The sequence below is a fragment of the Gorilla gorilla genome, chromosome 8, assembly GCF_029281585.2.
Source record: "Gorilla gorilla gorilla isolate KB3781 chromosome 8, NHGRI_mGorGor1-v2.1_pri, whole genome shotgun sequence".
NCBI classification, from domain to species: domain Eukaryota; kingdom Metazoa; phylum Chordata; class Mammalia; order Primates; family Hominidae; genus Gorilla; species Gorilla gorilla.
The window spans coordinates 42,560,827-42,576,579 of NC_073232.2; the positions used below are offsets into that span (position 1 = coordinate 42,560,827).

General features: G+C 40.6%; 2 protein-coding genes across 7 annotated transcripts in view; one reads left to right on the plus strand and one right to left on the minus strand.

Annotated features, from left to right (window-relative positions):
- FAM149B1 (family with sequence similarity 149 member B1) overlaps positions 1-13,247 on the minus strand; it is a 75,993-nt gene extending 62,746 nt beyond the window's left edge. For 2 of the 4 annotated variants that reach the window (XM_031015178.3, XM_031015177.3), the window contains exons 1-3: positions 13,009-13,139; positions 6,548-6,652; positions 3,385-3,514 (exon numbers count right to left, since the gene is read on the minus strand). In XM_031015178.3, the coding sequence (XP_030871038.3) occupies positions 3,385-3,514; positions 6,548-6,652; positions 13,009-13,055 (282 nt within the window). In that variant the 5' untranslated portion in view covers positions 13,056-13,139. Of the gene's footprint in view, positions 1-3,384; positions 3,515-6,547; positions 6,653-13,008; positions 13,140-13,183 lie in introns of those variants that run through there. The other 2 variants (XM_055353500.2, XM_063709730.1) reach the window with 2 other exon arrangements.
- A 1-nt stretch (position 13,248) lies between these two features.
- ECD (ecdysoneless cell cycle regulator) overlaps positions 13,249-15,753 on the plus strand; it is a 59,374-nt gene continuing 56,869 nt past the window's right edge. For all 3 annotated transcript variants that reach the window (XM_063709729.1, XM_055353493.2, XM_031015175.3), the window contains exon 1: positions 13,249-13,517. The gene's annotated coding sequence lies outside the window, so the exon portion shown is untranslated. The remainder of the gene's footprint in view (positions 13,518-15,753) is intronic.

Consider the following 15,753-nt stretch of genomic DNA (forward strand, 5'->3'; position numbering starts at 1 on the left):
ATGAACAATCTAATGATACATCTTAAAAGAAACTAGAAAAGCAGCTGGGTGTGGTGGCTTACGCCTATAATCCCAGCACTTTGGGAGGCCAAGGCAGGCGGATCATGAGGTCAGGAGATCGAGACCATCCTGGCTAACGTGGTGAAACCCTGTCTCTACTAAAAAAGATACAAAAAATTAGCTGGGTGTGGTAGCAGGCACCTGTAGTCCCACCTACTTGGGAGGCTGAGGCAGGAGAATGGTGTGAACCCGGGAGGCAGAGCTTGCAGTGAGCCGAGATCGTGCCACTGCACTCTAGCCTGGGTGACAATGTGACACTCTGTCTCAAAAAAAAAAAAAAAAAAAAGAACTAGAAAAGCAAGAGCAAACCAAACCCAAAATAAATAATAAAGATCAGGGTAGAAATTAATGAAATTTATGATTACCAGAGGCTGGGAAGGGTAGTGGGGGGGTGAGGATTGGGGAGATGGGGTGGTTATTGGGTACAAAAAAAACAGAAAGAATGAATAAGACCTACCATTTAATAGCACAAAGGGTGAGTATAGTCAATAATAACTTAATTGTACATTTTAAAATAACTAAAAGAGTGTAATTGGATTGTTTGTAATTCAAAGGATAAACACCTGAAGGGATGGATTTTGTTTTAAGCCATGAAAAAGAATATTATAACATTCAGTTTTTCTAAAGATAAAATCCTGACTAGTGAAGAAATGAAGGTCAAAAGTAAGATGGCTATATGTGAATATATTTTAAAAACCTGTTAGACTATAAATGCCAGAAGGAAAGAAAGGACATGGGAAACATCTGTATGGCATTTATAAGTTATAAAGAGATACAAATCATAATATAGAGAGAACTAATGGAAATATTTAGTCAGTATACTAAATCTTCCTGATGAGGCATCTAATTATTAGAATACAATTTAAATTCTTTGGCCTGCAGGGCCCTAATGATCTAGTCCCACCTACCTCTCTAATCTCATTTGTGCTTTTCTCCCCCTGGTTTTCCATCATCCAACCACCCTGACCTTTTATCAGTTGCAAGAATACACCAAACACTTTCCCTTGCAAACATGAAGCTCTTCTCCTCCTTGGGCTTTTGCATATGCTGCTGGTTACCTGTCTGGAAAACTCTTTTCCTCACTCTTCACATGGCTAGCTCTTCTGTCTTCAAGTCTCAGATCTACCTTACCAGAGATCCCTGATAATGAATCCCCCTGATAATGTTCTATTTCAGCACCCTGTCATCTTCCTTAGAGCACTTATCACCTTTTGTATTTACTTTTGTCAATCTCCCTCATTAGACTATTGAATCATGTAAGTCTCACTCACCCCATATTCCCAAGGCCAAGTACAGGGAAAACAACCATGCTCAATAAATATTTGTTGAATGAACGAAAAAAACGTGAAAACCCAAGTATCAGATAATAAGGGAAAGATCCAATTATGATATATTAAGACAGGAAAATATTATATAACATTCAGATTGACCAGTGTGGAGTAGTAAATGTCTATATAAAATGATGGTAAATGAAAAAAATAGGCCACAAAATAGTATGTACATGTATCATACAACTATATAAGGAAAGTATATGTACATTCAAAATGATTAGAAAATAGGTTTTAACAATTAGCAGGCTTTTTGTTAAAAAAAAAAAAGCAGGTTTCTGGCTGGGTGCAGTGGCTCATGCCTATAACCTCAGCACACTGGGAGGCTGAGGTGGGAGAATTGCTTGAGGCCAGGAGTTCCAGATCCTACCTCTTAAAAAAAAAAAAAAATAGCAGGGTGTGGTGGCATGCACCTGTGGTCCCAGCTACTCAGGAGGCTGAGGCAGGAGGATGGCTTGAGCCCAGGAGTTTGAGGCTGCAGTGAGCTATGATTGCCACTGCACTCCAGCCTGCGTGACAGAGAAAGAAGAAAGAAAGAAAAGACAGACAGAAAGAAAGAGCCTAACAATAATATTATATAAAGTCAATATTGTGGAGAAGTGTTTATAAAATATTAGGTGAAGAAATGCAGCATAATATTATGTGTACATCATGATTATAACTAAGCCAAATTAAATACAGATTGAAAAAAGATATAGAAATAAAAATGTTGGCCGGGCGTGGTAGCTCATGCCTGTAATCCCAGCACTTTGAGAGGCTGAGGCGGGCAGATTACAAGGTCAAGAGATCGAGACCATCCTGGCCAACATGGTGAAACCCTGTCTCTACTGCAAATACAAAAATTAGCTGGCCATGGTGGTGCACGCCTATAGTCCTAGCTACTCAGGAGGGTGAGGCAGGAGAATAGCTTGAACCCGGGAGGCAGAGGTTGCAGTGAGCCAAGATCGTGCCACTGCACTCCAGGCTGGCAACAGAGCGAGACTCCGTTCCAAAAAAAAAAAAACAAGAAATAAAAATGTCCATTGCATCTTGCATCAAGATGATAAAATTATGCATAAAAATTGTCTTTAAAAAATTTTTAGAGTTGTTGGTCTTTTAAAAATAATATTTTATAATGGGAAATAGCCAAAAATAAGTAAAGAAGTAAAACTCACTCATCTCATCACCTAATTAATAACAACTGAACAATATTTTGAGTAAATATCTTGGTCCTTTTCACTAATATAGGCAGAATTTATATAAAACAAAATTAGAGTGACACTACACATATGATTTATAACCTGTTTCTTTTCATTACCAATATATCATAAATATTTTCCCAGGCTATAATGGCTTAATAATAAACTTTCAAAAACATTTTAAACAACAAGGTAACATTAGTGGTAAAGACATACATTAGTGGACTGGGCATGGCAAAAGGAATAGACCCAGAGCACAAATCCATATTAACCTGCAACTGTTTGTTGCTGTTTTTTTTTTTTTGAGACAGTTTCATTCTTGTTGCCCAGACTGGAGTGCAATGGCGTGATCTCGGCTCACAGCAACCTCCGCCTCCCGGGTTTAAGCCATTCTCCTGCCTCAGCCTCCGGAGTAGCTGGGATTACAGGCATGCACCACCACACCCGGCTAATTTTGTATTTTTAGTAGAGACAGGGTTTCTCCATGTTGGTCAGTCTGGTCTAGAACTCCCAACCTCAGGTGATCCGCCCGCCTCGGCCTCCCAAAGTGCTGGGAGTGCAGGCGTGAGCCACCGTGCCCGGCCAACCTGCAACTGTTTAAGTTGAACACTAAGCATGTCTAAGGCTCAACTACTATATCAATAAAACAAAGCAAATACTGAAAGAAGATGAGGACTGATGCTTCTTTACAGTTATTATGAAGTATGATAAATGTAAAGAAACAATGCAGGAGAGTGAAGGAATGAAATATACTGACAAATCCTAATTCCCAGAATTGTCTCCCAAGCACTCTATCAGACTGATAACATATAACTCACACCATATCCCCAGGAGAAGTCCGAGCTTCCTTCAGTAGATATCCCTGCGCCTGTATAACTTGGAAAAGCAGACAGTGAATTCCCAGTGTCGGCTGATGTAAAAGATGATTCTCTTGTGATGTCAGACTTGCTAAAGGCACAATTTGGGAGGAGGAGAGAAAAAAGAAAATTTTTCATATGTCCTCAAGTTTCTGTGGCATTAACTACTCAGCAGCTTACTAGGTGATAAACATGTGTACAAATATATCCACATAGGCAAAAATAAATGAAGAACTTGAAATTTGAGCATTATGGAAAAGTCCTAATTCCTATAGAATTGATGGCAGTCATTCCAAATAATTCTAGTCATAGTTTACAATGAATACTTCAACATCTCACCTATGACATACTCTTTTTTTTTTTTTCTGGAGACAGAATATCATGCTGTCGCCCAGGCTAGAGTGCAGTGGCACGATATTGACTCACTGCAACTTCGGCCTCCTGGATTCAAATGATTCTCTTGCCTTAGTCTCCCAAGTAGCTGGGACTACAGGTGTGCACCACCACACCCAGCTCATTTTTGCATTTTAGTAGAGAAGGAGTTTCACCATGTTGCCCAGGATGGTCTTGAACTCCTGAGCTCAGGCAGTCTGCCCACCTCGGCCTCCCAAAGTGCTAGGATTTACAGGCATGAGCCACCGCACCCAGCCTATAACATACTCTTGACAACTAAAGACATTTCAGAAATGCTAATAGTAGTATCTGATCTTGTATGGCACTTTTTATTTTTTATTTTTTGAGATGGGGTCTCGCTCTGTCACCCAGGCTGGAATGCAGTGGTGCAAACTCAGCTCACTGCAACCTCCACCTCCTGGGTTCAAGTGATTCTTCCACTTTAGCTTCCCAAGTAGCTGGGACTACAGGTGCGTGCCACCATGACTGGCTAATTTTGTTTGTACTTTTGTTTTGTTTTTTTGAGATGGAGTCTCGCTCTGTTGCCCAGGCTGAGTGCAGTGGCGTGATCTCGGCTCACTGCAACCTCCTCCTCTCGGGTTCAAGTGATTCTCCTGCCTCAGCCTCCTGGGTAGCTGGGACTACAGGTGTGCGCCACCACCCCCAGCCAATTTTTGTATTTTTAGTAGAGACGGGGTTTTGCCATGTTGGCCAGGCTGGTCTTGAACTCCTGACCTCAAGTGATCCGCCTACATCGGCCTCCCAAAGTGCTGGGACTACAGGCGCGAGCCACCGTGCCCAGGCTTTTTTTTTTTTGTATTTTTGGTAGAGACAGAGTTTTGCCATATTGCCCAGGCTGGTCTTGAACTCCTGAGCTCAAGTGATCCACCTGTCTTGGGCTCCCAAAGTGCTGAGACTACAGATGTGAGCCATCACGCCCGGCCTATGATTATACAATATTTTTTTTAATCACACATTGCATCTCAGACACTAATTGAAGTTCTGAGAGACTGAAGAACCATCTTCCCTGTTCTATTACTTAAAATAACTACAGCTAATATTTACTCAGCATTTACTACATGCCAAGCATTGTGCCAAGTTTTACATACATTATCTCATTAATATTTGCAACATCCTATGAGACAGGGGTCCCGAACCCCGGGGTCACAGACCGGTGCTGGTCTGTGGCCTGTTAGGAACTGGGCTGCAGAGCAGGAGGTAAGTGGCAGGTGAGTGCATGAAGCTTCATCTGTATTTACAGCAGCTCCCCATGGCTCACATTACCACCTGAGCTCTGCCTTCTGTCAGATCAGTGGTGGCATCAGATTCTCACAGGAGCACGAACTGCACATGCAAGGGATCTAGGTTGTGCATTCCTTATGGGAATCTAATGCCTGATCATCTGTCACTGTCTCCCATCATCCCCGGATGGAACTGTCTAGTTGCAGGAAAACAAGCTCAAGGCTCCCATTGATTCTACATTACGGTGAGTTGTATAATTATTTCATCATATATTACAATGTGAAAATAATAGAAATAAAGTGTATAATAAATGTAATGCACTTGAATCATCCTGAAACCATCCCTCACCCCACTGCACAGTCCATGGAAAAATTGTCTTCCACAAAACCAGTCCCTGGTGCCAAAAAGGTTGGGGACTGCTGCTATAAGATATACTATTATCAGTTAAGTAATTTTCCCAATGTTACTCAGCTAATAAGTTATAGGCCCAGGATTAAAAATCAGATGTTGAACTCCTCCTGAGTCCATGTTCTTTTTTATTTATGTTATGTTATTTTATTGTTTGTTTTTTATAATCTTGCTGTTTCTGATATTTATTTAATTTATGTTTTTTCTTTTCTTTTTTTTTTTTTTGAGAAGGAGTCTCGCTCTGTCACCCAGGCTGGAGTGCAGTGGCGTGATCTTGGCTCACTGCAAGCTCCGCCTCCCGGGTTCATGCCATTCTCCTGCCTCAGCCTCCTGAGTAGCTGGGACTATGGGCCCCCACCACCATGCCCGGCTAATTTTTTTGTATTTTTAGTAGAGACGGGGTTTCACCATGTTAGCCAGGATGGTTTCGATCTCCTGACCTCGTGATCCGCGCACCTCGGCCTCCCAAAGTGTTGGGATTACAGGCGTGAGCCACCGCGCCCGGCCCTATTTATGTTTTTTCTTGAAACAATGTCTTGCTCTTTCACCCAGGCTGGAGTATAGTGGTGTAAACACAGCTTACTGCAGCCTTGACCTTCTGGGCTCAAGCAATCCTCCCATGTCAGCTTCTGTAGTAGCTGGGACCACAAGTGCACATCCCCACACTTGGCTATGTTATTTTATTTATTTTTTTTTTGTAGAGATGGGGTTTGCCATGTTGCCCATGCTGGTCTTAAACTCCTGGGCTTAAATGATCCTCCCACCTTTTGGCCTCCTATAGTGCTGGGATTTTCTGTTTTTGTTTGTTTGTGTGTTTGTTTGTTTGTTTTTTCATTCTAATCCCATGGCAGATTATCCGTGTTCTTAACTACTTTATAATACTACTTCTCAAAGGTTATGAAAATATGTATGATGTTGTCATTAGCTGTTTCAGAATGAAAACTAAATGGTACTGAGAACATGACAAAAATTCTTGCTTTGTTTTCATTAGCATAAGGCTTGACACCAATCTTAAGCCAAAAAACAAAACCTCTGCCATGAGCAAGTGCAATAAGTAAACAAGTACACTTTGTGTTATTACCTTTGGGAACTTGTGTCTTTCTCATGACTGTCACTGGTGGGGGAAATTTCCTCCAGCTTCTCTGGAGGGGGATGATGGTTAAGAGCATGTTTTGTTATTCCTTTCCTATGAAAGACAAAACAAAGTTATATTTCCTGTATAAAAAAATACATACAATTCAATAATTTAATCTAGAAGTTAGTCACCTACTTCCTCTGCTCTGGAACTGCACTGTCTGATATGGTAGCCACCAGTGGTTAAAATCTGGCTAGTCAGAATTGTGTTTTAAGTATAAAACACATTGGATTTCAAGAAGAATTTGCAATACTTCATTTATTATCTTGATTACATATTAAAATGATAATATTTTGGATATATTGGGTTAAACAAAATATATTCTTAAAATTAATGTCACTACAAGTTGAAAATATAGTAGATATCACCACACACCAATTAGAACAGCTAAAATTAAAAATAATGATAACACAAAATGCAGGCATGGATGTGGAGAAACTGGATGTCTCATACATTGCTGGCAGGAATGTCAAATGGTATAGCCATTCTAGAATAGTTTGACAGTTTCTAATAAAACTAAACATATGCATTTACCCAGAGCCCTAGCAGTTGCACTCTTGGGCATTATGCCTAGAGCAATGAAAACTTACATTCATACAAAAATCTGTATACAAATGTTCACAGCAGCTTTATTTACAATTGAAAAAAATAACTGAAAACAACTCAAATGTCCTTTAACATTGATATTTCCACATAATGAAATATTATTCAGCAATAAAGAGAAATAAACTATTGATACATGCAACAACTTGGATGGATCTCAAAAGCACCATGCTTTTTAGTGCAAAAAGCCAAAGCCAATAGAAAAACCATTAACTACTACAGTTGACCTTGAACAACACAGGTTTAAACTGTGTGAGCCCATTTATATGCAGATTTTTTTCAATAAATATATTGGAAAATTTTTTGGAGATTTGCAACAATTTGAAGAAACTCAACAGATGAACCATGTAGCCTAGAAATATCGAAAAAATTTAAGAAAAAGGTATGTCATGAATGTGTGAAATATATGTAACTACCAGTCTATTTTTGTGTTGACTATGTTATTGGTAAGGCTTCCAGTCAACAGTAGGCTATTAGTGGTTAAATTCTGGGGAGTCAAAAGTTGAACATGGATGTTTTACTGTACAAGGGGTCAATACCCCTAACCCCTGCATTGTTTAAGGGCCATTTATATAATGGTACATTGGACAAAACTATAGTGGTAAAGAACAGATTAATGGTCGCCAGGGATGGAGACAAGAGTGGATATAACTATAAAGGGATAGGGATACACAGTGAAGCTCCTTGGTGGTGATGAAACAGCTCTCTATCTTGATTTATAGTCGTATTTGCAGTAATCTGTAAATGGGACCAAATTGCATAGAAAGAACTATATACACACATACACACACACAGGAGTGGATGTAAAAACTGGATAAGGTCTGTAGGTCTAGTTAACAGTATTGTACCAATGTCATTTTCCTGGCTTTTAAATTATACCACAGTTACATAAGATGTCATCATTGGGGGAAGCTGAGTGAAAAGTTCATGGGATTCTTGGTACTATTTTTACAACTTCCTGTGAGTCTATAATTATTTCAAAATAAAAAGGTAAAAAAATTTCACTTTTATTTTATTTTTTGAGACGGGGTCTTGCTGTGTTGTCCAAGCTGGAGTACAGTGGTGTGGTCATAGCTCACTGCAGCCTTGACCTCCTGGGCTCAAGGGATTCTTCTGTCTCAGCCTCCTGTGTATCTGAGACTACAGGTACTCACCACCACACTTGGCTAATTATTTAATTTTTAATTTTTTTTTTTTTTGTAGAGATTGGGATCTTGTTATGTTGCTCAGGCTGGTCTCTAACTCCTGGCCTCAAATGATCCTCCTACCTCAGCCTCCCAAAGTACTGGGATTCAAGACATGAGCCACTGCACTCGGCCAATTTCACCTTTCTTTTTTAATGTGACCACCTGAAAATTTTAAATTACATATGTGGCTTATATCATATTTGTATTGAATATTGCTGCTCTAGAGACTCCAGTGTATGCACTGGATTAAGCTATGGGGTCAATCATTATATGTTCCAGTAATCTATGGGGTCAATCAATATATGTTCCTAGTAATCTACGGTAGACTTTCCTCACAAAATTCTGTAGTCAGATACATTTAGGAACTGTAATAGGTTGAACAAAGTTACACAGATTTCTTTACAAGAGATCTTCCAGGTCTTTAATATGCAAATGTATATCATAAATCTCAAATACTCTTATTTCAAAGGAAACTAAGGCACAGAGGGATTAAGTAACCTGCTTAAGGTCATTTGGTTAGTAAGCGATGAAGCCAAGATTCAAATCCTAGTAATCTGGCTCTCAGAGGAAGGCCTCTAGAAGGAAATGAAGAGTTTGAGATTTTAGTGAATTGTACCATTGTTCTATATAAAGATAAAGCTAAGAGCCCAGTCAGTGGAGCTTGCACTTTAAATTATTTCTCAAATTGTGGAGATCAATTTGTGCAGACTTACCTGTATGTCTCTCATTCAGTGGTCCTACAAACAAGAGCTTGTCTTTGAAAAAGTGGAAAGGATAAGAAATACAAATTCAAGCTATGAAATAGAGACTTAAGACATTTTTTTAGTCTGCCAGGGAAATCTATGAATTGACAATTAGATAATAACAAAAAATATCATTAAATTTAATAATGGCACTATGACTACATACAAAAATGTCCATAATTTTTAGAGATGCATAATGACATATATAGGGGTGAAATGGCAGTATCTGCAGTTTTGCTTTCCTTATTTCACAGACAGGTGCAGAGAAGTTAATAAAAGGATAAGGAGGCCAGGCGCGGTGGCTCACGCCTGTAATCCCAGCACTTTGGGAGGCTGAGGCGGGCAGATCACGAGGTCAGGAGATCGAGACCATCCTGGTTAACACGGTGAAACCCCGTCTCTACTAAAAATACAAAAAATTAGCTGGGCATGGTGGCAGGCACCTGTAGTCCCAGCTACTTGGGAGGCTGAGGCAGAAGAATGGTGTGAACCTGGGAGGTGGAGCTTGCAGTGAGCCGAGATGGCACCACTACACTCCAGCCTGGGCGACAGAGTGAGACTCTGTCTCAAAAAAAAAAGAAAGAAAGAAAAGGATAAGGAAGATAGATGAAGCAAATATATTAACTTTGTTAACTGTTGAATGTGGGGTGACAGGTAGTTCATGATACTATTCTCTATATGTTTATGTTTGAAATTTTTCATTAAAAAATGTTAAGCTGTATGTTGAAAATCATTCCTTTCCCATACTCTTTTCAACAATTATAATTTTTAATGGCTAGGTAGAAAACTAAAGTTACGGCTTCAAAGCAGGTTATCATTATTATAACATCTAAAGTAAAAATTGCTTTGAATTTGCTCCCATTAAGATATTTTATCTTCATTATCTTCATTATTCACTTCATCCTGACTCCAGCTACAGAATCATCGTTTGGGCCTTATAGGGAGTATCAAATCAACAATCAAGAACAAGTAGGCCAGGTGCGGTGGCTCACATCTATAATCCCAGCACTTTGGGAGACCGAGGCAGACAGAGTCCAGGAGTTCAAGACCAGCCTGGGGCGAAACCCCATCTCTACTAAAAATACAAAAATTAGCTGGGCATGTAGTCCTGCGACTTGGGAAGCTGAGGTGGAAGAATCACTTGAACCTAGGAGGTGGAGGTTGCAACTGAGCCAAGATGGCACCACTGCACTCCAACCTGTGCAACAGAGACTCCGTCTCAAAAAAAAAAAAAAATAGAAAGAAAACTGATATAACTATACTAGTTAATAATAATTCTGGCCCAGCAAGTGCCTATCATTTTTTTCCATACAAGATTTTTTTTTAACTTTCAGAATGGTTGGAATTAATCATAAAAGCAGATTTTTAGCTAAACCTCAGTCACTTTATTGGGAAAAGACAGTTTCCTCACAATTTTTTTTTTAAGTAGGAACAACACATCCCAAATCTAAGAGATGACTGTTTCTTCTTCCTAGTTCCCAAAGAGTTTACTAGGAACTAAACTGCTACCATGTAGATATCTTATTCCTTAATAAATAATAAGCTTCTAAAAGGCAAAGAGAGGTTTTAGACTTATTTTCTTTGTATGCCTATTGTATCCCAAGTAAAAGTGCGAAGGGACAAGGAAAATACCATTTATTGAGGATGTATATGTGTCAAGCTCCACACCATCATTTTATTCTTATTTTTTTTTTATTTATTTTTTTGCGACAGAGTCTTCCTCTGTCACCCAGGCTGGAGTACAGTGGCGTGATCTCGGCTCACGGCAACCTCCGCCTCCCAGGTTCAAGCAATTCTCATGCCTCAGCCTCCCAAGTAGCTGAGATTACAGGCATGTGCCACCATGCCCAGCTAATTTTTTGCATTTTTAGTAGAGACAGGGTTTCACCATGTTGCCCAGGCTGGTTTTGAACTCCTGAGCTCAGGCAGTCGCCCACCTTGGCCTCCCAAAGTGCTAGGATTACAGGCGTGGGGGTCCACACCATCATTTTAGATAAGCTTTTGGATAAGGTGTTACTCCTATATTGCAGAAACGAAGGCTCAGTGATGTAGTAATTTGCCTAAAAGTCACGTGGCTAGAAGACAGCCTAGCCAGAAACCCAAGAATGATTCAAAATAGCATGCTTGCAATTATCATGTATGTGCATAATTAAGTTAATATTTAATAAATTTAATTAAATTAAATAGTTAATAAATATTAATAGTTAATAGTTAATATATTTATGGTTGCTAAAATTACATAGCTAAATGAAAGGAAAAGTTAATATTTAATTAATACATTTATTTATAGTTAATATTTAATTAATAAATTTATGGTTGCTAAAATTATATAGCTCCATGAAGGAAAAAAAATTGGAATTTGGGGTTAAAGCCCAAGCTCAACTCCTGACTTTTTGGCTATATAATCTTAAAATATGTAATATTTCTGATATAATTTCATCTTCTGAAAGACTGAAGATAATCATACCCACTTTACAGAGTTGTTAAGATCAAAAAGTGAAGTGAGCTGGGCATGGTGGCTCACGCCAACCCTTTGGGAGGCCAAAGTGGGAGAACTGCTTGAGTCCAGGAGTTTGAGACCAGCCTGGGCAACATAGTGGGACCCTGTCTCTACCAAAAAAAAATTTTTTTTTAATTAGACAGTTGTGGTGGTGTGCACCTGTAGTCTCAGCTACTCAAGAGGCTACATTGTGAGGATCACCTGAGCCCATAGGTGGAGGCTGCAGTGAGCAAGGATTGCACTACTGCCCTCCAGCCTGGACAACTGAGCAAGACCCTGTCTCCAAAAAAAAAAAAAAGTGAAGGCCCTTTTGGAAGTGTAAAGCATTAATAAATGTATGACACTATTATTACTTACTTTCTAAATTATTATACAACACTTCGGTCAGGGTAGGGGGCGGCTCTTTTTATTTTTTTATTATTTATTTATTTATTTATTTATTTTGAGACGGAGTTTCGCTCTTGTCACCCAGACTGGAGTGCGATGGCGTGACCTCCGCTCACTGCAACCTCTGCCTCCCGGGTTCAAGTGATTCTCCTGCCTCATCCTCCCAAGTAGCTGGGTTTACAGGCCCCCACCATGCCCGGCCATTTTTTTTTTTGCATTTTTAGTAGAGATGGGGTTTCGCCATGTTGGCCAGGCTGGTCTCGAACTCCTGGCCTCAAGTGATCCGCCCGCCTCAGCCTCCCAAAGTGCTGGGATTACAAGCGTGAGCCACCACGGCCGGCCGTGGGGGTGGATCTTTTTAAAGCCAGAAATATTTGCTCTTTAAAGTCTCAAAAGCAAAACTGATCTTTATGGATTCTGGTGCTTAATTGCAGAGGTGGGGAGGCAGTATGTGTGATGGTTATGACCACAGGCTTCAGAATCAGATCGACATCAGGTTTGTACCTCTCAGCTCTACCACCTTCAAGCTGTGTGATCTTTGGCATGCTACAATCTTTAATTCTGGGATCTTTATCTGTAGAATGTGCAAAATAATGTTCCCAATCTTATATCATTGATAGGAATGAGCAAATGTATGTAAATAGCTTTGCACACTGTCAAGTGAGCACTCTCCTGGAGCCCTCAGTTAGCTATTAATAACTTCTCGAGCTACCATGGCCATTAACAATGGGACCTGAAGCACTGCGGATGCTACAAATGCTTCAGCAGACCCAGTGCTTGATTTCAGGAATTTCAGACGAAGGGCGACACGCCCTCAGCTGGAGATGGAGGAAGAAGGGGCAGGGTCCAGCAGGGCTGAGAGGAGAGAATTCCGAAGAAAAATCTCTCCCCAGCCCTGGGAAAGGAAAGGAACGAAGGACTGGTCAAGGAGGGTCCCCAGAGCGCCCGCCGCCCGCCCCGGCTGGGGTGGCTGAGCAGTCCACTCACAGCTCCAAGCTCTGTGGCACCGCCTTCCGAGTGTATCTGGAGATCATCCTCCTCCTCCTCCTCCTCAGCCGCGGCCGGGGCGGGCACGCCAGGGTGGGGGCCTCCGGGCCTGGCCCTCCCGCCGGCTCCGGCCCGGCCCCTCCCGCCACCTACCGGCCCCGTCTCGCCCCGTCACCTAGACTCCGAGCAGCCACCTCCCCAGGGTCCCCAGCTCTCCAGTCCTCCAACCTCCCTGCTTTGCCGCGGGGGCGGAAGTGACGAAGGCCCCCGGGCACTCGTAAAATGCTCCCGCCGACGCACAGCAGTGACGACAAACAAGGTTTCGAGGACTGAGTGGGTTTCAGACTTTCTCTCAGGATTTCCGCTGGCTTCAGGTTCCGGTCAGGCGTCGGGACAGAGCCTGATCCAGGCTTCGGCGGCCGGTGGCAGCTCTCGATCAGCTCTCGCAGTCGGAGAGGCGGCTAAGGAAAGGTGCCACAGCAGAGACGCGAAGGAGAGGCCCTAGAACCGTAAGAGAAATTGGCTTCATTTTGTTAGATGGCAGGAGGGAGCCTAGACTGGGTAAAGAGCACTAGACTCCAAGTCAAGCTCCTGCTGCTTGGTCGCTTCTTTTTCTGTACTCTGGGTTTTCTCATATGTACAGTGAGGCATTAGCCTGAGTCATCATAGAGTCCCTTCCAGTTCTGACACCAAATTCTGCATGATGACGTGTGTTTGGCGTTATGGGGTGGATGGGTAAAATTACTGTCTGTCCCTCTGGGTTGAAAGGCAAAATGATGATTTGGTTAGACTGTGGTGAGTGGGTGTCTGGATAAGAAGAAGCAGGTTCCTTATGAGTCTCTTAGAAAGCTGAGTAAGATTGGAATCATGGAGTTAGGGTGGTCCATCCACCGCCATTTCTTTCTTTACCAAGCATCACCTGGCAGCAAGAATAAACTAGTACTCTTATTTAGGAAAACCCTTAGAAAATTAAGAGATAAGTAAGGAAAACCCTTAGAAAATTAAGAGGTATCAATGCAACCTCCATCAAAATACCAATGACATTCTTCACAGTCATAGAAAAAAGATCCTAAAATTTATATGGAACCACAAAAGAGCCAGAATAGCCAAAGCTATCCTGAGCAAAAAGAACAAAACTGGAAGAATCACATTACCCGACTTCAGATTATACAACAGAGTTATAGTAACCAAAACAGCATGGCACTGGCATAAAAACAGGAACAGAATAGAGAACCCAGAAACAAATCCATATGTCTGCAGTGAATTCATTTTCAGCAAAGGTACCAAAAACATACACTGGGGAAAAGACAGTCTCTTCAATAAATGGTACTGGGAAAACTGATACCCGTATGCAGAAGAATGAAACCAGACCCACTACCTCCCACCATATACAAAAATCAAGTCAAAATGGATTAGAGACTTAAATCTAAGCCCTCAAACTATGAAACTACTAAAAGGAAATATTGGGGAAACTCTCTAGGACATTAAAGTGGGCAAAGATTTCCTGAGTAATACCTCACAAACAGAGGCAGCCAAAACAAAAATGTACAAATGGGAGCACATCAAGTTAAAAAGCTTCTGCACAGCAAAGGAAACAATCAACAAAGTGAAGAGAGAACCCACAGAATGGGAGAAAATATTTGCAAACTACCCATCTGACAAGGGATTAATAACCAAAATATATAAGGAGTTCAAACAACTCTCTAGGAAGCAGTCTAATAATTGATTAAGAATTGGATAAAAACTCTGAATAGACATTTCTCAAAGAAGACATAAAAATGGCAAACAGGTTTATGAAAAGGTGCTCAATATCATTGCTTATCAGAGAAATGCAAATCAAAACTACAATAAGATAGCATCTCACCCCAGTTAAAATGGCTGTTATCCATAAGACAGGCAATAACAAATGCTGGCAAGGATTTGGATAAAACACTGTTGGTGAGAATGTAGATTAGTGCAGTCACTATGGAGAACAGTTTTGGAGATTCCTCAAGAAACTAAAAATAGAGCTACTATATGATCCAGCAATCCCACTGTTGGGTATTTACCCAAAAGAAAGGAAATCAGTATATCAAAGAGATATCTGCACTCCCATGTTTATCGCAGCACTATTCTCAGTAGCCAAGATTTGGAAGCAACCTTAGTGTCCATCAACAGATAATGAAGAAAATGTGGCACATACACACAATGGAGTGCTTTTCAGCCATAAAAAAAAAATGAGATTCTGTTATTTGTAACAACATGGATGGAACTGAAGAGCAAGTGGAACTGGATGGAAGTGAAATAAGGATGGCACAGAAAGATAAACTTCAAATGTTCTCACTAATTTGTAGGAGCTAAAAATTAAAACAGTTGAACTCATGGAGATAGCAAGTAGAAGGATGGTTACCAGAAGCTGGGAAGGGTTGCAGAGGGTTTGTGGGGGAGTGGGATGGTTAAAGGGTACAAAAAAAATAGAGTGAATGAAAACTAGTATTTGGTAGCACAACAGGGTGACTATAGTAAATAATAATTTAATTGTACATTTAAAAATAACGAAGTTCAGATGAGAGCATGTCCTGGCTACAGAAATTTTTTTTAATAAAAATAACTAAAAGAGTATAATTAGATTGTTTGTAACACAAAGGATAAATGCTTAAGGCAATGGATATCTCATTTACCCTGAGGTGCTTATTATGCATTGTATACCTGTATCAAAATATCTCATGTACCCCATAAATATATACACCTACTATTTACCCTTAA